Genomic DNA, 26,538 nt, shown 5'->3' on the forward strand with positions numbered 1-26,538 from the left:
GTAGATTAAAGTTAGAGTATTTTGTGGGTTAATTATTTTACCAAGTGTGCAAGAGTTGACTGGTCTGAAGAACCTGACACCAAGCTGAAATCCAGCTAGGTACACTAGATTCGATAGCTGGTGCGAAGTCTGGATAGGTCTGCAAGACCCGATATCTGGCGGGAAGTCTGGTTGGATTCGCGGGACCTGATAACCGGCAGAAGTCCAGTTGAATTTGTGAACCTAACAACTAATGAAAAAACTTGGTGGATCAAAGGTAAGTCAAGAGACTGCAGTTAGTAAGTGGAGAGGTAAGCAACTTGATGAGAGATCTAGTGAGGACGCATTCCCCGTTGAGGGAACTGTAGGCGTCGATTTAGCTTAGATCTATTTGAGAAACTTAAGTTGAGACCTTGACTAGATCATGATATTGGGGAGACATGATCTAATTAATACTCCTATCTTATTAATATTGTGCTAACTCTGCTTTATAAGATAAATATAATTTTTCTGTTGTCTGGACTAACTTTTTGTTGTAGGGAAGAAAAGAGACAAAAAGTGGTCCGGGTGCCGGACCAACTCACCTGGGTGGGTGCCACAGTCACTCGGGCGGTATGGGCGCTCGGAGTTAGTCCAGGCGCCTAGACCAGAAAACTTATCAAGGAGCTGAGTTGGAGCGCATCGACTAGCTGAGCTACGTTAGCATGGTCCAGGCGCCCGGAGGGGTTCCAGGCGCCTGGAATAGGCCTATATAAAGGCCTTCGATCAGCAGCTTCAGATCATTATCTGCTAAGAGTTTCATTCTTGTGAGATGCTTCGGAAAAGCTTCTACAACGCTGTAAAGCTCCTTCGACAACTAACGATCAAGATTTGTTTATTTTATCTGTTGTCGGTAACATTTTCTTATAGTTCTTATACTTAATTTTGTAATCATTCGAACTGTTAGTGGATTATCCAACGAAAGCACTCGATGAGTGTGGGCCTTGGAGTAGGAGTCGTTGAAGGCTCCAAACCAAGTAAATTACTTGTGTTAGCATGTAATTGTCTTTTCTTCTTCTAGTTTCTTTCTTTTATTCTTCCGCTACGTACTTTGCTTTAATTCACAAGTTTTCAAAAAACTCTATTCACCCCCCTTTAGCGTATTTATGATCCTACACTTTTTGCTCTTCGTCCAATGCATGATCAATTCTAAATTGAACACTCCTCTTTCTTGATGAATTCAAATTCACCAAGTCACTCAATGAGTCTAACTCATTGATCCTCATCAATTCGAATTGACTCAATGAGTCTAATTCAAATTAGACTCAATCCAATAGTTGGATCCAATTGAGTCTAGCTAACTCAATGAATCTAATTCTGATTAGACTTAATCCATTGATCTATCATATGAATACATCTTTAAATTAACATATTCTTTGTGTGTATGACCCAATAAGTTCTCATAATATTAGTAATATCTCTAAAATCATTTTAGATACATAAGCAATGAGTGACATCTAGTAACACATCATTGCTACCCAATTGACGAGAATGTCGAGATCCAACCTATCCTTTCTGTATCTATTATCTTGTATGACTCAATCCTTCTATCCTTGATATCTAGATTGATCAATGAGGCATAAACCGTGTCATCCTCTTATTAATCTTTGTGTTTCTTGATCTCTAAGTAGACACATTCAATCAAATAAGCTCAATATCTCATATTGACTAATTTAAGCATGCCCATGCATTCTTATATCCCGCAAATCAAGGGGCCCACAGATATCGCTTCTCTCATATGAAAGGGATATATAGATTCCATCTACATCACTCGCATTCTTACGTATAACTTATTGCATACCCAGTAATCGACTTTATAGTCCACCTTCTTACAGGTGACGTTTGTCGATACCAAAGTACTCAACTCCTTATGTGGGGAACCACAGTGACTTCATGTCTAAGGATTAGTCATACTAATAGTCACTATGACTGAGAATGTTTATGACATTCATATAACGATCCATGAAACATTCTTATGGCGGGCCATTTAATACATATTCTCTAATATATACCAATGTGTTAATCTAATATCTCATATCCATAACCTGTGATATTAAGTCATCCATTGACATACATGCTAGTCTCAACGCATTAATATTATCCTTATATATTAATGTTTGACTAGAAATAGTTAATAGTAGCGTTCTATATATGTATCTATATTATCCCGCTATCAATTCAATAAATTGATATGTTGTAGATTAGAACCTACTAAATATCCTAGAATATTATTATACTTATTCATTCGATATTAAACTGAAGTAAATATAATAATTAACTTTATTTTTTATTAATTAATGAAATATGATATAAAAAGTACCCTTATCAATCATCTCATAGGAATAATACTAACAACTATATGCTTATGAGTTGAGCCCTTGAAAAGGGTTGCATCTATACTTTTTATTGGATATACTGCTAATCTTTTGACGATAATGACTTCTCACTTTTGATAAAAATAGAGTAAATGACTAGCCAATTAGTGATTATTTCGTAGTCTATACATAAATTGGAAGTCAATTGAGAACAAGCATTCGTTTGGATCATCTTGAAAAGTGAATAACACTTGAATGCGACTAATAGAATAGAAACTAATCTATCTTAAGTTATCTCAGATGATAAAAGAACTAATATTAGTTAGTCATATTAGGGTGCTAAGTAATACAAAAAAAAGGTATATCAATGGCATATCGATGCTTGCCGCAATCGAACGAGAGACAACATAAACAATTAAAGATTAATCCTTGCAATTATAATTTTAGAGGGATATAATTAATCGAACTAAATTAAGACTTATTTCCTTTCAATCACAATTGGAGTGGAGGAGAAGTAACCTAACTACAATTAAATTCTAATAAGAATTTAAAGTCCAATTAAATTCATCCTAAAAGATCACAAATTAAAGTTTCTTAAAGATCTTTGAAAACGATTTCTAATTATTAAAAACTGTTTCTACAAATATGAAGCTCAATATTAATTATATATAGGGACTAACTAAACCATCTTTATCATGGAGGACAAAATAGTCACTGAAACCCAGTTTCTGTGTTTTCATTCAAGTGGACAAACATTTAGTAATAAAGAAGAAGAGAATCCCACAATTGAATTCTTCCTCGATAGAATAAATCTAACACTAAATCCAACGCGACGATGGGAATAAAATAGGCGAAAAATAGCTGGTGAGGAATAGAAGATGATTAATTAATGCAACATAAAACAGAACAGAACAGAACAGAAGAAGAAGAAGAATATGGAATGAGATCAGGAAGTTTGCAGTGCCCTCATTCTCTTTGACTATACTCCACACTGACACTGCATGCATGCATCAATCCATCTATTATCCACATGCATGATTAATCCACTAAATTCTATAATAATCCATCAATTCCTAGTCTTCACACAATCACATCTAATGAGGCGATTTTTTGGGGAGCTGGCCTTTGACTGTCACCCTAGCTAGCTATCACACATTGAACCTACACACCTAGCTAAATGTCTTTAACTATTAATATTTTCTCTCATTCCTCTTCCTTAAAGCTCATCTCTTCCTCCACTTTCTTCTTCTACAAGAAGAAGAAGAAGTTAAGCAATTCTTAGGAAATTAAGGTCAGTATGTATATGTTCTTGGTACGTTCCAAATATTTTGCGTGTTTCTTTAATTATAGCTTATGTGTTTTTCTCTTCATCGATCTTCAAATATGTTTCAGTGCATTCAAGAATGATGCCGAGCAGCGGGGGGCAGTTAGCCGTGCCGCCCGGGTTCCGGTTTCACCCTACAGACGAAGAGCTGCTGCATTATTACCTGAGAAAGAAGGTAGCTTATGAAGCCATCGACCTTGACGTTATAAGGGAGGTGGACGTTAACAAATTGGAGCCATGGGATCTTAAAGGTTCCGGCGGATCTCTCTATTTTTTTTCTTTTCTATGTCTATGTGCTCTTATGTTCAATATATGTGCTTGATCACAGATAAGTGTAGGATCGGATCCGGTCCTCAGAACGACTGGTACTTCTTTAGCCACAAGGACAAGAAGTACCCGACCGGGACTAGGACAAACCGGGCGACGACGGCAGGGTTTTGGAAGGCGACGGGGAGGGACAAGGCGATCTTCCATGGCAACAACTCGAGGAGGATAGGAATGAGGAAAACCCTAGTGTTCTACACCGGGAGAGCCCCCCATGGCCACAAGACTGATTGGATTATGCATGAGTATCGCCTAGATGATGAAACCTTGATCAGTTGTCATGGTCAGGTATAATCACTTTGTTTCTTCCAATTTATTTTGAAAATTAAATTTGTAATCATATTGGAACCCTAATTATGAAGGGAGCCTGACCTACATGTCACGGGTTAGTTAAGACTACATACAATAAACTCTTTCCTGAGATTAACAATGATGGGAGCTTCGTGAACCCTAATTATCCCTAGATTGTTGTGTTTTCAGGAAGATGGATGGGTTGTGTGCAGGGTGTTCAAGAAGAAGACCTACCAAGCAGGAATTGCACCACCAGATCGAGCCTGCATCCTTGAAGAAGAAGAAGAAGAAGAACAAGCTCAACAATACTTGAACTCGATCACAAGTATGGGCTCTCAGAACAACAGCGTTCCGCTCTTCCAGCAGATCCCCTGCACCGACCACAGTACTAACAGTTTTTCCCTCCGTCCATCCTCCATCCACCTCCCTCGGCTCCTAAGCACAGAGGCCGTCGTCACGGCTTCCGGTCATGTACCACCGCTGGTCCTACCTCCTCCACCTCCACTTCCTCCTCCACCTGAGAGGCTCACTGCGGATTGGTCCATCCTCGACAAGCTTCTGGCTTCTCATAGAAACCTAGATCAGCTCTTCAAATGCAGCAATAATTCTCCTTCTCAACTCACCGACATCGCGGCTTCTTCGGCTGTCTATAGGAGCCCACTGAGCTATCTCGGATGGGATGCTGAACTTCTGAAACACTCAGACTGATGAGAGTTGCCACTGCAATCACCAAGGTGTGGGGTTGGCTAGATTCTATCAATCGATCGCAATTATGTTTTAAGTAGATGTTTGTGTCTGAACAAGATAGCTTAAGTATATAGTTTTAAGTAATTGTATATAGACTTGGTAAGTCATGCTTGGACCATGCTTGATCGTTAGGGTTTATGACCTGGAAGATTCAAACACATATTCATTCAGTCAGTATGTCTCATAAAATGATGCAAGTTCCTATCCACAAAGAGATCTAGGGCATGCATTGCACTACAACAAATATACATGAGTATGAAAGGTTTAATGGCTAAGAATATCATGAAAATCACATACCTTAGTAAATTCATTGCAAAAGTTTAAATTTAATAAATTTATCATGCTACAGTTAGTTTGTAACTAGTCTAATCTAAGTTAGGTTGTTATTTACTGTTAGATGTTACCTTCATACTGTGCTTTATCAACATTTCATTTTTCAAACTAAGGAATGTTGGATTTCTGTACCACTCACCGTAAGTACTTCCCGATTTATCTTGTTGATCGGTGGAAAATTTTTATGAGGTCGGGCCGGTCACTCCAAGCTTGACGTTATCGAACCTGATTAATCATTTTTTTATCAACAAAATTTTACCCCAAGGTATAGCCGAGTTGGTTATCACATGATAAGTTTATAGAACTGAGCAAAAGTCAAATTCCAGCACAAATCGAGGAATTACCCTCCCATATGATTGTTAGCTTTAGTTTCCTACTTTACACTCTTCCAATGGTGTGGGAAAATTTTTGTCCCAGGGCATAGCCGAGTTAGTTATTACATGACAAGTTTGTAGAATTGAGTAAGGATCGAATCCCGACAAATATTGAGGAATGACCCTCTCATGTGATGACTAACTTCGGTTTCCTGATTTACTCCCTCTCAATAATGTGAGACAGTCCTAGGGGTCACTAGGGTGATGAATTTCATCTTTTGATGAATTATCAATAAATTTTCAATTAGGTTTTATTTGTTTATTACATTTCTATATATAAAAATGTTTAATTTGATTGCAGGGGATATGACTGTAAACGAGTCAAGCCAAGTCAAACCAAATCTAAAATGAATCAAGTCGTTAAAATGATTATTCAAGTTTGACTTGATTTCTTTTTTATGAGCATGAGCTTGATTCAAACTTGACTTGAACTTAATTTGTTTAGACGTTATCGAACTCTCAGTTTAAGTTTATTTGATTGTTTAAAAATTTTATAGTTTTAATTGGTTATTAAGTTTGATAATAAAATTTGTTTATTCATTGTGAAATTTATTTATTTATTTATCATATTGATAAGAAATTTATTGATGAATATGATTCATAAACTTTATTAGTAAATAATATTAATGAAGTATTCATAATCCTTGTTTATTAATATTAACGAATTAAATATGTATATGTTTAAACTTGTTCATTTAATTTAATGAGTAACTAAAACTTATTCATTTAATTAGCTATATATGTATTAGTGAACATAGACCTTACCAAGTAAATACCAAACTTGTTTATAAAACTTCATAATAGTTTTGTTAAACTGTGCAAACTTTGTTCAAGTTTTAGCAATTAATCCGAATATGAAATCTATATCGTCTAATTTCCATATTTAATTTTTAAAAAAATTATATATTTTGTTATAGATATATATATTTTTGATGTGGATGATACTGTAAAATACTTTTATATCTTTAGAATAATAATAACAATACAAAAACCGGTAGACCTTCACATTTTGACAAAGATAGTTGATACAGGAATACACATATTGTTGGGGTTGCAAGGTTACAAATATAGTCCCATATTAAAAACACATGGAAAAGATCATGGGTTTATAAGAAAAAGATATCTCCATTGGCATGAGGCATTTTTGGTAGAGCCCAAGAGCAAAACCATGAGGGCTTAGGCTCAAAGTGGACAATATCATGTCATTGTGGAGATATCTAAATTCTTTTCGATCCATCAATCGATTGATCGTGAGCCTGATCGCGAAGGTTTAACTCGGCAATTTGGCAAACCATGAATTGTCACAAGAGCTATGGTATCATTGAACCATGTAGTCTGATATTGACCTCGAACAAAGAAAGTGGGGCTCCTATGTTCGGATCAAGAGGACTAGACACGGTGAAGTCCTAGAGGGTGAGTGACCGAAAGAAGTCCTAGTAGGCCTGATAGACCAGGGGCAGACACAGTGGGTCGAGGATCGGACGTGGGAAGCCCATGGTCCTTTGTTTGAAGGGGGATTGTTGGGGTTGCAAGGTTGCAAACATAGTCACATATTGAAAACACATGGAAAAGATCATGAGTTTATAAGAAAAAGATATCTCCATTGGCATGAGACCTTTTGGGTAGAGCCCAAGAGCAAAACCATGAGGGCTTAGGCCCAAAGTGGACAATATCATGTCATTGTAGAGATATCTAAATTCTTTTCGATCCTACACATATGACTCGGTCAAAGGTCTGGATTCATCAACTCCTCCAGTTCAATTGCTCAACTCTTAGCAGACATTCAACTCATCCAGTTTACTCAGGATTCATCTTGGAACACATGGGGAACGAGAAGGTATGGCAATAACTCTATAAAAGGGTGTCTACTTTCGTGGGCGCATGTATGCATTCACAACCATCTAGACTCTTTGACTACTTTATTACTTTCATTATTACTTTCATCTTCCTTAATCCCTGTGCTAATTTGAGCATCAGAGTGGTCATTATGAGTCTAATCTCGACATCCATTCTAACTCCTTCCCCGAGTTGCCCGTAGGATTTTCATGCAACTCCTCATCATCGTGTCACCTACTACTCCGCAACAATCACTTTTCGCCTACTCACTATATCACGGTCTCACACAGGAACACTAGTGAATCCTCTCCTCTGTGATGGATACAAGCTCTGAAGATAAATCACGTACTTTTCTTGTGTGTGATTGCTTAAGTTGATTCTATGTTTGTTTTCATTTCCATTTAACATGGCAAGTTCAATCAGACTACACTTGATCTAGACAGAGTGTAGGTTGGATTTCACCATGATTTATGGATATAACACCTGCTCAGTGGTTCAATACTTGCAAATTACTGATAGAGTGGCTTGTGTCACTAGCCTTGCCTAATTTATTAGAGACTCAAACAAGAGAAGTTATGATAAACTGAGACGGCTCGAATGGGGCACAACCTGCGATCAGTCTGCACCAATTCATCAGTGTCGGAGTTCAAGTTGCAAGAGAACACAATTCATCGACCCATTCAGTTCATCGAGTCGACAGTACATGCTTCAATTGAGTAGTCACACTCTTTTTTATGGCCTCTGCTCCAAAAGAGAAAACAAGAGCATCTGTTGCTGTTTTGGGGTGAAATACCAAAACGCAACACTTTTTTCAAACAGATCCTTTTTTTTTCTTATTTGCATAAGCATTACACACTCAATGAAAATAGCAATCTTCAATGTACCTCTCGACGTTGTCATTATTACTTTATATAGGGAGCGAAAAGTGATCAAGATTGTCAAAGGAGGTACCTCATTCCTCTTCATCAAAGAGCGCACCAAATTCAGGAGCGGTTTGACCTGAGCCTGGTCCTGGATTTGGCTGCTCAGACTGACTCGAATTGAGCTCCACCGTTAGTCAGCTGAAATAGCCCGAGTTCGTCCATCAGTCAGCTGATTTGATCCGAGTTCTACCATGAGTAAGGTGACTTGACCTAAGCTCAATCCGGAGCCAGACTGGCCTAGCTCTGTGTTAATCAAGCCCTGGACCTACCATGTGGCTGCTGCTGTCTCTGCCACATCTTATATCTACATAAAATCTCTACTTTCTGATCGATTAGAATCTCTACTTTCTCCTGTCACCATTTTATCACAGTTCTCTGTTCTGATGAAGACGATGACAAAAAAGATGAACATTGTAAAAAATTCTCAGTACGTACTTGATTCCAGTTTTGTCCGTCACTTCACTAAACTTTTACGATATCTCCGCTACTCTTGGTGAATACTAGCGAAGTATTATAATCGTCCGTCACCCTGGATCTTCATTCCACTTAGATTTTATGGAAATATAATACCATATCAGTTAGATGGATCTGTTTTCATAAACACAATAAACCTTTCTCCATTATCTTCAACTGCAGTAGACCACAAAAAAAAATCTGTGAAACTCAAATCTAAAGGTCTCTGTTGTCCATGTAAATCAAAGAAACTGGACGCTCAGCTTTTGTTTAGGCATTCTCGTAGTCTATAAGATTAACATAAACTAAACTCCCACGACAGCCATTGTGATCAGACATCTGATCTTCTAAGCATTTCTTTACCACGAGAAATTAATAACTTTTTTTCTCTTCAGTGAATAAGATATAAAGCATAGTAGTCGTTATCTCCTGCTGTTCTGCTTCTTATCCGTTGTCTCTGCATTGTATGGTCATCCTCCATGGCTCCATCCACATGCGAAGTTATAACACAGACAGAGCAAGCCATCGCTCGTCGGGGACCGCCAGTGGTGGCCAATTAATGCCAACCATTACAATTTAAGTCGACCACGATAAACGCCACAGAAGAGCACATCATTGCCTGCTTCTCTAGAGCAGGAAAACCAAAAAGTCCCCATCAACTTTCAGACAATTCATTAATCAGTGCACAACACAACTGTGATGCCTCGAGTCCATTAATGGAGGGTGGGTGTCGTCCTTTCTTATAGATTCCCCAATAAATTTCACAGCTCTCCTCTCTTTTGTTTGATCTCGGGAAGCAAATTCACACTTCTAGCTGATGTTGAAGTTAAAAAAAAAAAAAAACAAACAGAACTTTTTGCAGTTCTAAGCACATATACTCCCTTGTTTGGATGCCTAAAGTTTCATCTTGGAGCCTGTACTTGGACCATTCTGAGACAGGAAATCCACAGCTAGTTCACTTCTTAATTTCCGCAAAATCGCATAACCTTTCGCTTCCTTAAATCCTCTTTCAGTCAGATAAGTAAAAATCATCCTTGCATCGTCTTTTTGGGAATTCTTTCATCGGCATAGAAGTTGTCATCATGCAAGCCTTGGCGTTGCTGGTGGCACTGCTATCAGTGTTGCTACCGCAAGGTCTAGCAGCAGAAACTGCAACGACTTGCGCCGGCATAGTCCCTATGAGAAGGCGGCGGGAGGTGATATCGATAAGTGACTTCGGTGGAGTAGGAGATGGGAAAACGCTCAACACTTGGGCCTTCCACAAGGCCATATACAGAATCCAGCACGTCAGGAGAAGAGGTGGCACATTGCTCTATATTCCTGCAGGGATATGGCTCACGGGAAGCTTCAATCTCACCAGCCACATGACACTCTATTTGGCTAGGGGAGCAGTCATCAAGGCAACTCAGGTAGCGCTACTTAGCTCCAGATACACTGATCCATTAACAGGAGCTTCGAGTCATAGCAAACTTACTGGAGCTGTCTGAATCTTGGTTGTTCAAGTTCATTTTTTTGAGCTTAAAAACAAGGTGGGTGCTTGCAGGATGTATGGAACTGGCCCTTGGTGGATCCTTTGCCATCCTATGGAAGAGGAAGAGAGTTTCCTGGCAATAGATATGCGAGCTTCATCCAGGCAAATGGGATTCGCGATGTCATCATAACAGGTTGGCAATCCTCAAAAATGTTCTGGTCATGACATTTCTTATTCTCTGCAAACATTCACTTTTCAGTTCTTCTGATCCTTCTTCCCCCATGCAGGAGAAAATGGAACAATTGATGGTCAAGGAGAGATCTGGTGGAATTTGTGGAAGCAGAAGAGACTTCTTCACACCAGACCACACCTGTTAGAGCTTATGAACTCCAGGGATATCCTTGTTTCTAATGCGGTGTTTCTCAACTCTCCTTTTTGGAACATTCATCCTGTTTACTGCAGGTAACCATCTGCAGAATTCTCATTGTTATATAAGAATTCACCTTAATGGTTATTTTCAGTCTTCATAAAAAGAAAAAAAAATTGAAGGCACTTCTTACATATTTCTTGCAGCAATGTAGTAATAAAGCTTGTGACAGTGTTGGCTCCATATGACTCTCCGAACACTGACGGAGTAGATCCTGGTATGCATCCTTCTTGAACATTATCAGCCTCTAGTGTACAAAAGAAACATTAAGGGAAAAAAACTATGAAAATTTGGCAATTGTTGAAAACTTTCAATAACTTGATGATTACCTTAAGGAATAAACATCAACGCCTACTGACAGTTTTGGAATCTCTTGAATATGTGACTTAGATTCCAGCTCAAATGTCTGCATTGAAGATTCCTTCATTTCAACCGGCGATGATTTGGTTGCTGTGAAGAGTGGTTGGGATGAGTATGGAATTTCCTATGGTCGCCCAAGCTATGGTATTACAATCCGAAGGCTCACCGGCACCACACCCTTTTCTGGATTTGCCATAGGAAGTGAAACCTCAGGAGGTGTTGAGAATGTCTTGGTTGATAACATTAATCTCTACAACGTTGGCACTGGAATCCATATAAAGACTAACATTGGCAGGGGAGGCTACATCAGAAACATAACAATAAGCGATATCACCATGAACACTGTCAGTAAGGCTATCCAAATTGCCAGTGATGTCGGTGAACACCCTGATGAGAACTTCAATCCAAATGCAATTCCAATGGTTGACGGGATCACCATCAAGAATGTGTGGGGAATGGAGGTCGAGCAGCCTGGCTCCATAGAAGGCATAAAGAACTCACCATTTACAAATATATGCCTCTTCAATGTCAAGCTCTGGGGTGTTGGTGCCTCCCTGTGGAAGTGCACTGATGTTAGTGGAGGTGCGCTCGGTGTCAATCCCTGGCCTTGTCCTCAACTAACCAGCAGCTATGCAACAAGCTCTTGCTGAAACAAATTCTAGTGCTTCATCAGTGTGGTTTATATGTTGAAACTCTGTGTTTGTCATATTTTTTTCCCCCTGCTCAGATTTCATCAGTGGATGTTGGATGTGGCTTTAAAGATATGAATTACTATGTAAATGTTGAGATAAGTTCCACTCGGCACCATCCTTTAAGCAACTCAGCAGCAATGATACTTCATTTAGATGCCCATGTATGTTCTTTCAACTCAGCAACTAAGAGGAAATGTAACTGAAGAGAAATATAGGACCTCATATTGATACGACACAAACTCAAAGCAGGAACTTTTAGTAGCATAGCTAATGTATAATGGTTGAACCCACACTACAAAACTTGTAGAAAACACTAACCGAGTGAGTTTCCATAGCCAATTATCAAAGTAGGAGCTAATAGATAACAAAGTATTAGAACTGAAGCTTCCATCACACAGCTGAAGAGATTCATGAAACAGACTCAAACCTGTAACTTTTATTGACATCCAATAGCATAGGTGATGCATAATGGTTGAACATGCAGTACAGAAGTTGCATAACACACCAAACTCAACGCAGGAGCTTTTAACAAAGCCAAACATAGCAAATACATATGGTCGAACCCACACTACATAAGTTTTAGAAAACACTAACATAACACTGAATTTCATGATACAAACTTGAAACCTATATGTATTATTGACATGGAATAACATAGATGATGCATAATGGTAGAACACATAACACACGTTGGATAAAACAGTAACCAGGTCATGCTGAACAAATACCATACCGACTGCAGTAGATGAAGAACTGAAGCAACCTGCTAACCTTCATCACGAAGTTCTAAAGCGGCAGCTCTAAGTTGTTCCAGATTTCCTTAAGAGACTTCATCCAAACCGCTCCCTCTTTCTTCTCCTCCATCACCTCCTCCTTGTTCTTGTCTTTGTCCTTGTTCTTCTCCTTATCTTTATCTTTTTCTTTCTTCTTGTCTTTGTCCTTGTTCTTCTCCTTATCTTTGTTCTTCTCTTTATCCTTATCCTTGTTCTTCTCCTTATCTTTGTTCTTCTCCTTATCCTTGTTCTTCTCCTTGTCTTTATTTTTGTTCTTCTCCTTGTCTTTATTTTTGTTCTTCTCTTTATCCTTGTCCTTGTTCTTCTCCTTATCCTTATCTTTGTTCTTCTCTTTATCCTTGTCCTTGTTCTTCTCCTTATCCTTGTCTTTGTTCTTCTCTTTATCCTCATTCTTGTTCTTATCCTTATCTTTGTTCTTCTTAGATCCAAGCTCCGATTCCTCATCCTGGTCCTCGCATCGCTCCTCCTCCGACTCTGAATCCGTATGTCCCTCTTCTATTTTCTTCTGGTCTGATTCCTCCAAGTCCGATAAAACCGAAGTCAACTGCTGCGTCGACCCATCCGACGCTTTCCCCTCGCCCGTCGTCAGATCCAGGCTCTCTTCCATCTGGTTGGCGCCAGGAAAAGCGATGCCGCCTTCGGCGAAGCGGGCGAGAAAATGGCCGCGGCGGTGACGGAGAAAGAGGCGGCCCTGATCATCGGTAGGGATAGTGGAAGCGCGAAGGGCGTCCTCGGAGAGATAGGGGTCGGAGGCGGCGGTGGACACGACGACGGTGCGCGGATGGGTGAGGCGTGCGGCGTGGGAGAGAAGGAAGAGGGCGGAGAGGAGGTAGAGTAGAAGGGGGATTTTGTCGCCGGCGAAGGCCATGAATTGCTCGATGAATTGCGTGTGAGAGTTGGGTTATTTGATAAGGAAGGGCATTGCTACGGTGAAAGAAAGTATCAACAGGTAAATGACAAAACATAAGAGGACGTCCAATAATTCAGAGTTTATGGCTCAGTTTTTTTTAATAATAATAATAATTCATTTAAATTGGTGCTGCCTCCACGTTGTAGCATGCGGAGTTAGAAAATTTTCATATTTAACAACGGCAAACTCCAAAAGGGTGCTTTCAAAATTTGTCTACATAACTTCTCTTTCCTCCAAAATTAAAATTAAATTAATTTAAACACCATTTAAACTTTAATAAATAATACTCTATATTTATTTATTTTTATTTTTTAAAACTTTAATTAAAAAAATTAAAAATATATAAAAAGGTTAATAAAACATGAAAATAAATTCTTTTTTAATATATTTATTTTTTAAATATGTAATTATAAAAGAGTAAAAAATAAAAATAAAATTAATAACGATAGTTGACTTTATTAATAAAAATAATAAAAAATAAAAATCATGTTGGTGTTGATTTTGTAATCAGTATTATAGTGTTTGAAAGTTTCAAATTACTTTAAGTATTGTTTTGAGGGTTTTAATATAGTGAAGAGAGTTTATTTGAACTCATGTTTATCTAATAAATCTATTGAAGTTGAAATGAGTTTAATCGAAACTTTTTAAATCAATCAATAGATTGTGATCGAAACTCATTGATAGACCTAGATAACTTGAATATATAAATTTTTACAATTAGATGGAAGAGTAGAATGTGCAAAAGATAAATATGATGAGAAATTTTGATTCTGAGTCTCCCATATAAAGTTATAGGCTCGTGTCAATTTATAATGAGATCGAAGTGTTAAGTGTGTAGAAGAGAGATGAGTTTAAGTAAGCTCATTTTTACAATTTTAAGTTCTCAAAAAAAAATATTTAGAATGGTTTGAAACTTTCAAAATAATGTGGTACTAATTTCTAAAAACCAATACCACTATAGTACTAGTTTTAGAAACTAACATTATTGTAGTGCAGGTCAAACTAGCACTAAAGTGATTTTTTTTTTTTTTTTATTAATAAAATCAACTCTAGCTATTAATTTTATTTCTTTTTTTACTAGTTTATAATTTCATATTAAAATATTTAAGATATTAAAAATATAAAAAAATATTTTTAATGTTTTATTAACCTTCTTTTAATATTTTTTAATTTTTTATTAAAGTTTTAAAATTAAAATTAAAAATAAATAAATTTATAGGATTATTTATTACGATAATTTCCAAAGCTCTAAACTTATTTTCAATCAGCACCAAAGTGTTTTTTTAGTTTTTATTATTTTTATTAATAAAATCAAGTCCAATTACATATTAAAAAATTGAAGATATTAAAAGATAGGGAAAAAATTAATGTTTTATTAACCTTTTTTAATATAAAAGTGTTTTTTTTATGTTAAAAGTGTTTTTTCTTATGTTGATATCATTAACTTACACATGGCGAGCAGGTCGTGAAGAACCGTGCAACCTCTTCCTAAAGGTAGAACTGATCCGGACCAGATCTGAATAAGAGCTGGCCAGACTCGAAATCGGATCAATGGGTGGGCTGGGTACTCGTTGATCCAATTTCGATTCAAAAATTACAATCAACTTGGCAGGATGTTGGACCGATTACAGTTAAACCCTAAAAATAACTGTTGACTAGTAGTTAACCGTACAATTTTAACCCAGCTATTCAAACATTTAGTTTTTTGTATATCGATCTATTCGAACCTCTGATTAATTGACCGTTGGAACGGTTGGTTAGCCAATAGTTCTAGCCATTGGGGATGGATGAAAAGATTTTTTTTATATTTTTTCAATAATTTAGATCATTTAATTATTATTTTTATTAATAATCATGATTTAATGTCCACTATGTTTCAAATTCTATAAATAAAAAACTCATTTCATTATTTTACAAGTCTAGATTCGAATATAAATCTAATTCGACCAATAAAACTTTCATATTATTTGTCAATTAAAATAAGAAATAAACTAAAATATGAGTTTTAAAAACTTATTTAATCATATAAGTAGGATAAAATTAATACCAGAGATGAATCGAAGATTTAGAGATGGACTAGGCTACAAATATTAAGTACCAAAATGAAATGAATAAAAAAATAAATTAATTTTCTTCGACGTTAAATTATAGTTATAAAATACTTACCTATCTATGTTTTTATTTAGAACAATAAGATAGATTGCATAGGTAATCTGCATTTTATCTAACATTGGCACTGCACTGTAATGAGTACCAGATCTTTTTCTCAATATACAATATATATACAAATACTCTATCCCATACATATTGTGACCTATTTATTTTAATACATATGATTAATTCGATGGATTAAATCTTTCTTATTCATTTGTTTTCATAGATAAATTGATATTTTTTTTATCTATATTTCATGTTTATTAAAAATTATTTTTGATAAATTTAATTCAGATTGAGGTCTAAATGTAATTAAAAATAAATACGTTTATAATATATGATTGTTTCAAAAATATTAATTTTAGTTGTGTATTAATTACATTTTAATTAAAAATATCTTTATTCATTTGCTATCGACATAATGGAATTGGCTGAAGCTACCCTAGCTAGTAATTGATAAACTAGTTAGACTAAGGTTTAATACTAAGTTCTTTAGACAAGACTATTTGAAAAACTGTCTTATGCATGTGGTTACTTTAATGATATGCAAGTGATTCACCACAGCTTGGAAATTTATTCAAAGAGGTTTGCTTGGTGGATCCAAATCAACACTTGAATTTAACACAAGTTAAAATAACATCAAATAAATAATCTAACTTATCTCACAAAACTATATGATTACTTTAATTAAAGAACTTGATGGGTGAGATGAATAATTAAAATTAAATTTAAATTAAGTTTAAAATTAAATTTAAATGATTAAAATAAAAAAAATAAAAAAAATAGAAATTAAATTAAATTAAAATCAAATTAAACTATAAATTAAAACTTAAATTAACTAATAAACTCAAAATTAATTTAACAACTTGATGTAAATTAACCACTTAACTAAAAGCTAACCTAACAACCTAACTTATAAATTTAAGTAAACAAAAAACAAAAAAAAAATGGTGCACACAATAAATGATTTTAACTTAGATCATAAAATGTAAAAAAAAAAAATATTAATAACATAAGCTCAATGAATTTAACCAAAAATCTAGTGCATCATTTAATAACAAAACATATAGAAATTAAATATAATTTTGTTAGGGATCATGTCGCCAAACAAGACATTGAAATCAAACATGTTGAGTTCAAATCAAATTTGATTGAGATTTTCATTAAACCACTATCGGAATCCATTAACAATTAATGACGACAACTAGGAATGTGTATAATAGAATATGACTTAATGCAATTTTTAAGACATGAACATCTTCATATTTTTGCTAAAATTGTTTATTATTTTTTATACATATAAACCAAAAAACAACAATCAACTTGGACTTAGCCTAAATAAGAACCCTAGAATTCATATTCCCATATATTTAGAAGCCTTGGCATCACACAAACACCTAGGATTTACCTTGTCTATGTACTAAGAAACTTAGACTAGTGTGAGGTGCATAAGATCTACCCTAACCAAAAATGGATCTTATTTTTTAGCAAAATCAATCACTTGTGGCTAACTTGTTTAAGACTTAATGATCTTTTATATCATTCAGGTAAAAAAAAATTGTACATTTATCCAAGGATAATTTTTTAGATAGTTATTTTTAGAGTAAAGTTTTTACTAAAAATTTACATAAAAAATTCTAACAGAGGCACTTCTGTTTATCTAGGGCGCCCTCAGGCTCTTAAACGAAGGTGCCTCGAAACATCTAAGACATCCGACATAAAGGCGGCAAAAATCTAGCAAAACACAACTGAGGCACCTCGGTTTAGGCAATTCAAGGAGCCTCGGCCAACAAAGGCACCTCGAATGAGTTTATATATGCACCGGGAGCCAACAGCTCCAGGTACCTTCCACTCACCTCTAAACTTGTTTTCACCCCCTTTCGCGTGTTTGTTTTGCAGTATGGCAACCCAAGTCATCATTTCTGACACAATGCCTCCTAGGCAATCCCTAAACTCAAACCTTTTTATTTAAAGCAATGTTTTTTAAATATTTTTTTCTCAATATATATTTGTGTAGGAAAAAGCGAGTTCCTAATTCGCCTACCACTGATACTGATGACATCCCGTCCAGTGATAGTCATTTTCCTCCTGTACAGCTTAGGATAGATTTACTAATCATACATACATTTCATTAAAGATGAGGTATCTGAGTAGACCATTTTTTACTAGGCATTGCATGAGTACAATGGAAATTATCAACTACTATCATCTCAACCGACTAGTTTATTGTAACCACTCGATTAGCACATCATTGTGTGCCTAATTTTACAATAACCTAGTCAAGGTTGAAGACGTGAGCTACTCTACCAAAATAGCTAGGAGTGATTTCAGATTTTTTTCCTACGGTCCTAAGTGAGAACTTAGGACTTATACCATTGGCTTGCTGTGTTACCCTCACAGGGAGCTGCCCTTCAGTGAGCCCTACTCCCACATCACTTTGGATAGTATACATTTGTAATTTTTTTTTTTTGGATGAGAGGGTTCCTACAGTCACTTACAAGTCTTAGGCTTGCTATCTATTTTGACTTGTATATGCTTGCTTCTATTACTACTTCATTTGTTACATCTTTTGACTTACATGTTTGGCTTATACTTTTAACTAAATTTTGGTCATGGCTTGTTATTTTGTTTGCTACTTATTTACTTGTGCTTTGCATGTTAAGTTTTGATGATGTCAAAGGGGGAGGATATGCGTTATAGTTAAAGAACATAAAATCATACACAAAAATAAAATAATTTTTAAGAGTTTTTTTTCTTTACTTAGCCAAGTAATCATGTTCATTCACTTAACCTAATAAGTTTTATTTTCCTAACTTTAATCCGAGTTGTCATTATATCAAAAAGGAGAGATGATTGATGCAGTCAAACACTAATAATCAAACTCAGATTTTAATATATGACAAAAGGTTAAAGTTAGATCATGTATTTTCTAATATATAGACCAAGTGTACAGACTAATAGACTTGATGAGTCTAGAGGACCAAATATTAGGCTAAAATCCAGTTAGGTTAAGAGTGTTAGGACCAAAAGTAGCTAGAGGGGGGGGGGGGGTGAATAGCTCGTCGCGTTCGCTCGGTGCGCTTCGTTGCTTGGCGTTGCTTGTTTCTTCTTGGATGTGCAGCGGAAAATACAGAAACAAACACAAAACGCTAACACTAGGATTTTACTTGGTATCCACCTCACAAGAGGTGACTAATCCAAGGATCCACACCAACGCACACACCCTCCACTATGAATAACACTCCTTTATGGTAACTACCAAAGGCGGAGAAGCCCTACAACACTCTCAATACAAGAAGAAGAAAGGGAAATACAAGTTAAGCAAAAGCTTACAAGATGTGCAGTAAAAACCCTAACCCTAACTTCTTCCTCTTGCAATAGATCCGCCTCTTGACTTGGAAAGCCTCCAAGAACCTTCAAGAACTGGCGATCACGTGCTTGTAGAGAGCTGTGGAGGAGCTGGAATGAATCTGAGAAGAGCTTGTGAAAAAAGGATTGCCGAAGACCACGCTCGCCTGCGGCTTAAATACGGATCCCGATCGATTCGAATGTTCCGAATCGATCGGGAGGCTGATCGATCCACGGATCGATCCAGCGCTCATCGCGCGCTCGGATCGATCCACGGATCGATCGGCTATTCGTGCCCGAAGATCGCCGATCGATCGGCCGATCGATCGGGACCTCGATCGATCCACGGATCGATCCGAGCTTCTCATTGGCGGAAGAATGCGGATCGATCCGGTCGATCCGACTGAATCGATCACGGATCGATCCGCGCAAATTTTTTGCCCAAAACCAAGTCCCAAACCTCCTAACCAACATCCGGTCAACCTTGACTGTTGGTACATCATGCCTCGCATCCGGTCACTCCCTTGACTGCTAGGACTCCCCTAGTGTCCGATCAATCCCTTTGACCCACTTGGACTTTTACTCGTCGTGCCAAGTATCCGGTCACTCCATTGACCTACTTGGACTTTTACTCGTCGGCCAAGTATCCGGTCACTCCATTGACCTACTTGGACTTCCACCATGTCCCGGTCAACCTTGACCCATCTGGACTTCCTTCCTTGCCAAGTATCCAATCAATCCTTTGACCTACTTGGACTTCCCAACACCGGATGTCCGATCATCCTCGATCCATCTGGATTTCCTTCCTTGCCCGGCTTCACTCACGGGGACGTTCACCTAGCTTCACTCACTAGGGTTTTCCATCTTCCTCACTAGGACTTTCACCGGCTTCACTCACGGGACTTTCACCTAGCCTGGGTTCACACCTAGCTTCACTCACTAGGACTTCACCTAGCTTCACTCACTAGGACTTTCACCGCTTCCTCACCGGATTTCCACAGCTTCACTCACTAGGATTTCCTTCTACCTAGATTCACTTAGGACTTCCTAGTCAAGTATCCGGTCAACCTTGACCTACTTGACTCTTCTTGATCAATATCTTGTCAAACATCTAAACCCAAACCAAGACTCGGCTTGGTTAACTAGGTCAACCTTGACCGAGGGATTTTGACCAACAATCTCCCCTTTTGATGTTTGACAATACCACAATAACACTTACCACATGTAAGTTAGGCTAATCCTATAGCCTTCTTCTTCATGCCACTAGGTAATGAACACATAAGTTAAGCTTTTCATTCTCCCCCTAAGAGGGCAAACTCCCTCTAGGTAATGAAAACCTAACTTACTTCCTTTCATTCTCCCCCTATTGGCACACATCAACCCCCTACTAATAAAACACATCAACCCGTCTTTGGACACACATCAACCTATGCTCCAATTTTGGGCACACTTCAACAACTCCATTTGTTGAAGACTCTCCCCCTGAAGAGTTGCTCATCGTGATCACAATTTCACTCATTGTGATCAACTCAATACTGAAGGTCCCATACCCTTCATTATTCTTACCCCTACATTCTCCCCCAATGTAGGCAAATGCCCATCCTTGAGCATTATCCAATGAAATCACTGAACAATGAGGATATACACTCCTCATTCAAGTTCAACCCATGCTCAACCTTGAGCATATTTTAAACAGAAGGTAAACCACCTTCCAAGGTTCATGAAAAATAATTTTTCATGTCTTTAAAGAGTACCTCCCCCTAAAGACATGGTGGTAACTTCTGTCATTGCACCAACAATGACTTGGAATCCCTAAATCTTTAGGAAACCCAATTGTAGAAGTTTTGAGGTTCAAATATTCAAAATTTGAAACAAACCTCAACCTAAACTTCAACTTAGCCTTCCTTAACCAATCCATCCTTGTTTTCACATGAAAACACCCTCCTTATGTATACAAATGTATATTTAGGGGTTTGGAAAGGTTACATTGACTAAAATAGGTTCAAAGTGATGACCAGCCAAAATCAGCAACTGGATCGATTGGAGTTGGGTTCCAATCGATTGAACTGGCTGAATCGATCCACCGATCGATTGAACTACTGGATCGGCCGGTGATCGATCCGGCGAGCTCTGTCGCGAATGTTTGAATCGATCCACGATCGATTCAGACTCGGATCGATCGATCGATCGATCCAGTGAGTCCTCGTGAATCAGATACCCAGATCGATCCATGGATCGATTCAGAACTCAATCGATCCATGGATCGATCGAGACTCGATAGTTGCTGAAATTCCATTTCAATCAACTGAAACCCTAGAAAATTCTACAAAATCCAAAAATTATGAAATTTCGTAGACATTAGTTAGGGCATATACTATCCAGGAAAAATAGTTTTCTATGAAAATACATCATATTTTCAAAGATTGACACAAACTTGAAAACTTCCAAAAACTTTAGTGTTTTCTTCAAGTTTGTGTCTAACTATTCAATGGTGATTACTATCAAAAGATAGCTTTCACCAAGGTTTTCCAAAATCATTTTGAAAACATTTTCAAAACCAATATCCCACCATATTCCTTGGGCTTAATGCACATGACTTGTACATTAGCTTTCCCAATGATGGGAAAACACATAACTATGTGTTTTGATGAACCTAAAACTCAAAAGAATGCACTAAATCAACATCTTGAGTTTTGTTCATCATCCTAACATCTCACTTGTATCTAATGTGCACTAAAACACATACAAGTCATCTTATAGGTCTTGTGAGATGTAGATTTTGGTTTTGCCCTAATCTAGGGATCATGCATATCTATCTAGGCATTTTAGATATATATTAGACATCCACCAAGGATGTCACTTGTTAATAAGTGTTGTTAAATGCCATTTGTCCTTAATTACAAGGAATTAAACTTAATGCATGATAATGTTATGGCATACATCAAAATAAAATAACTTTCAAAAGAAAGATATCCTATAGCTACATGATGTATGTATGGCATGACATGGTATTTTTGTATTTTTCATGATAAGTCATGAATGCAAAAATAGACATGATGTCATGACATATGATGGGCAAACAATCATGGCAAGATTTAGCATAAATAAAATATACCTAGATTAACTATCTAAGTATCCTTAAAACATTAGCTAAACGTACAACTTAAACCTAGATTTGCCCTAAAGTGCTTTAAGAAAATGCCAAAGCTTAAATTGGCATTTCTAATTCCCTTGATTAATTTATGCCAGTCGAAAGTAAGCATATCCTCAAATGTTGGCATATTTCATTTTTCCACAAGAGTAGCACTTTTAAATTAAGGCCCGGATTACCTTAAATTTACTAAGAACATACCAAAATCCCAACTTGGTAGTTCTTATGAATTTCCCAATATGTGCCATTTAAGATTAAAATCAATTTTTCCACCATTAGGCACATTTTACTCTTTCAAGGAGTAAATAATAATTCCATTTCATTTTCAAAGGTTAACAAAAACCTTGAAAATGCTCCTTGAGTGTCAATTTCCTCAAAGTTGGGTTAACTACCCTTCTAATCGGAGTTGACACTCTCTAACCCATCTATGGGGTAGAGAAGATGCTCCTAGGAACCCAACACCTATTGATGCTCCTTGGATGCTCTAGGTATTCACTAGGGATAACTTCCCTAGATACTTTCCTAGTGACCTTGTTTGGCTTCTTGGAGGCCTTGGTCACACTTTCTAGGTCAACTCTAGGGATAGCCTCCCTTGTGACCTTGTTTGTGACTTTCTTAGACTTCTTAGAAGCCTTAGTCACATTTATTGCAAAAATACTCTTAGGGATGACTTCCCTAGTATTTTTGGCTTGACCACTAGACCTAGGGTTTGTTCCATAACTATATGGAACTCTATGGTAAGAGGGCACATCCTTCTTAGCCTTTGGTTTGTATCCCAAACCTCTATGGCCATTGGATGACTTTTGTACCCCTAAACCTAGGTTATGCTCTTTTTGCCCTAATAGGATATTTTCCATCCTTTTTAGGGTCTTTTCCATTTTATCAAGTCTTGACCTCAAGACTTGATTTTCCATCACTAAGTCCTTAGTTTTTGTTTTTCCATTTAGTTCATGAGCATTTTTGTTTCTAGGCTTGTAGCTACAATCCTTAGAGTTCTTGCCTAGACTTTTACCTACATTCCTAGCCCTAAGAGTGGTAGTTTTAGCATGAAGAGCTACATGTTTTTCCTTAATGCTATCATGCTTCCTATGTTCATGGTAAATAGCATTGAAATGATATAAATTTGACCTAGCATGCTTTTTACCATAATGTAAAGGAGTAGGCTCAATAAAAGATACCTTCTTCTTTACCTTGGAGGCTCCCCCTTGACTGGTGCCTCCTTGAGCCTTGATCATCTTCTTCCCCTTGGGACATTGACTACGGTAATGTCCCTTTTGTTGGCACAAAAAGCACACAATGTGCTCCTTGCTCTTCTTTGTTCCGGGGATGGTCTCCTTGGGCTTCACCTTGCCCTTTTGTGCCACTTGGCCCTTCTTCTTGGCCAATTTAGGACACTTGCTCTTGTAGTGCCCACTTTCCCTACACTCAAAACATATTATATGATTTTATTATTAATTGAAATATTTATACCTTCTTGTGTAGGGGTGGCACTTGTTTTGGATGTAGAAGCTTCTCTTGATTTCGATAGTGAAGCTCCTCCTCTTTTCTCTTGACCCGGGATGTAGAAGCTTCTTCTTGATCCGGTGTCACCAAGGATTGCTCCCCCTCAATCCTAGAGGTGGAGGCTTCATCATCTTGAATATGAAACAAGGAGTATGCTCCCTCCTTGTTCCCTTCGTTGCATTCCCTTGAGGATGAAGCTTCTTGGATTTCCTCTTCTTCGGAGGTTGAGCATCTCTCAACCTCGGAGTCCTCCTCTTGGTCTTGCTCCAAAGAGTCACCCTCTTTAGATACTTCTTGATTCGATACAGTGGAGGGGATCTCTTCATGAAGCTTGGCCAATTTGCTCCATAAATCCTTTGCATCTTCAAATTCTCCAATTTTGCAAAGGATGGTGCTTGGCAATAGATTGACCAAAAGCTTGGTCACTTTGTTATTGGCCTCGCACCTTTGGACTAGCTCCGGGCTCCATTTGCTTTTCTTTAGAACTTTGCCCTTGGAATTTGTTGGAGCTTCGAAACCTTCCATTAGAGCAAACCATTGCTCTATCTCCATCATAAGAAAATTTTCGATTCTTGATTTCCAAGAATCGAAACTCGTAGAAGTGTATGGTGGAGCCACCCTTGTGTCAAATCCAAGCCCATCTTGGAATTGCATCTTGAAGTTGAGCTTGATAAAGTCTTGAACTTGAAAATTTTGCTCCAACTTCTTCACCCTCTAGCTTTTCTTATTTATGCTTGACCCTTCCGGCGATGATTCCGGTGAAGAGCGGTCTTGCTCTGATACCACTTGTTAGGACCAAAAGTAGCTAGAGGGGGGGTGAATAGCTCGTCGCGTTCGCTCGGTGCGCTTTGTTGCTTGGCGTTGCTTGTTTCTTCTTGGATGTGCAGCGGAAAATACAGAAACAAACACAAAACGCTAACACTAGGATTTTACTTGGTATCCACCTCACAAGAGGTGACTAATCCAAGGATCCACACCAACGCACACACCCTCCACTATGAATAACACTCCTTTATGGTAACTACCAAAGGCGGAGAAGCCCTACAACACTCTCAATACAAGAAGAAGAAAGACAAGTTAAGCAAAAGCTTACAAGATGTGCAGTAAAAACCCTAACCCTAACTTCTTCCTCTTGCAATAGATCCGCCTCTTAACTTGGAAAGCCTCCAAGAACCTTCAAGAACTGGCGATCACGTGCTTGTAGAGAGCTGTGGAGGAGCTGGAATGAATCTGAGAAGAGCTTGTGAAAAAAGGATTGCCGAAGACCACGCTCGCCTGCGGCTTTAAACCCGACGCAACGGTCCGATCGATTCGAATGTTCCGAATCGATCGGGAGGCTGGATCGATCCACGGATCGATCCAGAGCGCCTCCGGCTCGAACGGCGGATCGATCCACGGATCGATCCGGCGCTATCGCTCGACGATGGTCCCCGATCGATCGGCCGATCGATCGGGACCTCGATCGATCCACGGATCGATCCGTAATCTGTCCTCTGGAAGAATGCGGATCGATCCACGATCGATCCACTGCTGAATCGATCCACGGATCGATCCGGCGATTTTGCCCAAACCAAGTCCCAAACCTCTAACCAACATCCGGTCAACCTTGACTGTTGGTACATCATGCCTCGCATCCGGTCACTCCCTTGACCTGCTAGGACTCCCTACCAGTGTCCGATCAACTTTGACCCACTTGGACTTTTCTCGTCGTGCAGTATCCGGTCACTCCATTGACCTACTTGGACTTTTACTCGTCGTGCAGTATCCGGTCACTCCATTGACCTACTTGGACTTCCACCGGATGTCCGGTCAACTTGACCCATCCGGACTTCCTTCCTAGTATCCGGTCAATCCTTTGACCTACTTGGACTTCCCAACACCGGATGTCCGATCCTTGATCCATCTGATTTCCTTCCTTGCCTGGCTTCACTCACCAGGACGTTCACCTAGCTTCACTCACTAGGGTTTTCCATCTGCCTAGCTTCACTCACTAGGACTTTCACCTGGCTTCACTCACCAGGACTTTCACCTAGCTTCACTCACTAGGATTTCCTTCTGCCTAGCTTCACTCACTAGGACTTCCTTCTGCCTAGCTTCACTCACTAGGACTTTCACCTGGCTTCACTCACCAGGATTTCCACCTAGCTTCACTCACTAGGATTTCCTTCTGCCTAGCTTCACTCACTAGGACTTCCTAGTCAAGTATCCGGTCAACCTTGACCTACTTGACTCTTCTTCGATCAATATCTTATTGTCAAACATCTAAACCCAAACCAAGACTCAGCTTGGTTAACCAGGTCAACCTTGACCTGAGGGATTTTGCACCAACAAAGAGGACTAGATAACTAACAAGAAAGATTGGTCTGAGTGGATCAGATATCTGGCAGGAAATTCACTCGAGTCAGTAGGACCAAACAACTTGCTAAAGTCCCAATGGTATCTATGGCAAGAAGTCTTGGTGGATAAAAAGATCAGACTTCAAAGAGACAAGTCTGCAAATGGTAAGTTGAGGTAATAATCTAGAGAAACAGTTCCAGTAAGGATGATTTCTAGTGGGATTATAGGTGTTGATCCAACTTAGATCTAACCTGAAAATCTAAGTTGAAACCAAGACTAGATTCTGGTCTTGGTTAGATAAGATCTAATTTACAAACATATAACTGTTCATGCATGTGTTGACTTTATTTTGCGGGTAGTTTTGCTATTGGACTAACATATTTTGCAGGAGCTTGAACCGAAAAATCAAGCTAAATGAATAGTATTCTAGGCGCCTCAATAGGTTGAAGGTGA

The 26,538-nt window shown here is 38.0% G+C and overlaps 3 protein-coding genes and 1 long non-coding RNA gene across 10 annotated transcripts in view; 3 read left to right on the forward strand and 1 right to left on the reverse strand.

The window, feature by feature from the left end:
• The window catches only part of LOC122024014 (transcription factor MYB3R-4-like), an 87,892-nt gene that overhangs the window by 3,053 nt on the left and 58,301 nt on the right, over positions 1 to 26,538 (forward strand). The gene's annotated exons all lie outside the window — the stretch shown is intronic.
• On the forward strand, positions 3,561 to 5,126 carry LOC122024018 (NAC domain-containing protein 76-like). Its single transcript, XM_042582515.1, has 4 exons — positions 3,561 to 3,624; positions 3,726 to 3,908; positions 3,986 to 4,269; positions 4,462 to 5,126. The coding sequence occupies exons 2-4, from the start codon at positions 3,737 to 3,739 to the stop codon at positions 4,978 to 4,980; spliced, it is 975 nt and encodes a 324-aa protein (XP_042438449.1). The 5' UTR covers positions 3,561 to 3,624; positions 3,726 to 3,736; the 3' UTR covers positions 4,981 to 5,126.
• On the reverse strand, positions 9,645 to 11,304 carry LOC122024019. Its single transcript, XR_006123288.1, has 3 exons — positions 11,166 to 11,304; positions 10,970 to 11,081; positions 9,645 to 10,879 (listed from the first exon to the last, which is right to left on the reverse strand). It is a non-coding gene; the product is annotated as an uncharacterized LOC122024019 (long non-coding RNA).
• Positions 10,021 to 11,987, forward strand: LOC122024017 (probable polygalacturonase). The gene is made up of 5 exons (XM_042582514.1): positions 10,021 to 10,347; positions 10,482 to 10,602; positions 10,697 to 10,871; positions 10,983 to 11,053; positions 11,227 to 11,987. Exons 1-5 carry the CDS (start codon positions 10,021 to 10,023, stop codon positions 11,844 to 11,846), a joined length of 1,314 nt encoding a protein of 437 aa, XP_042438448.1. The 3' UTR covers positions 11,847 to 11,987.

This window comes from Zingiber officinale, chromosome 9B, assembly GCF_018446385.1.
Source record: "Zingiber officinale cultivar Zhangliang chromosome 9B, Zo_v1.1, whole genome shotgun sequence".
Lineage (NCBI taxonomy): Eukaryota > Viridiplantae > Streptophyta > Magnoliopsida > Zingiberales > Zingiberaceae > Zingiber > Zingiber officinale.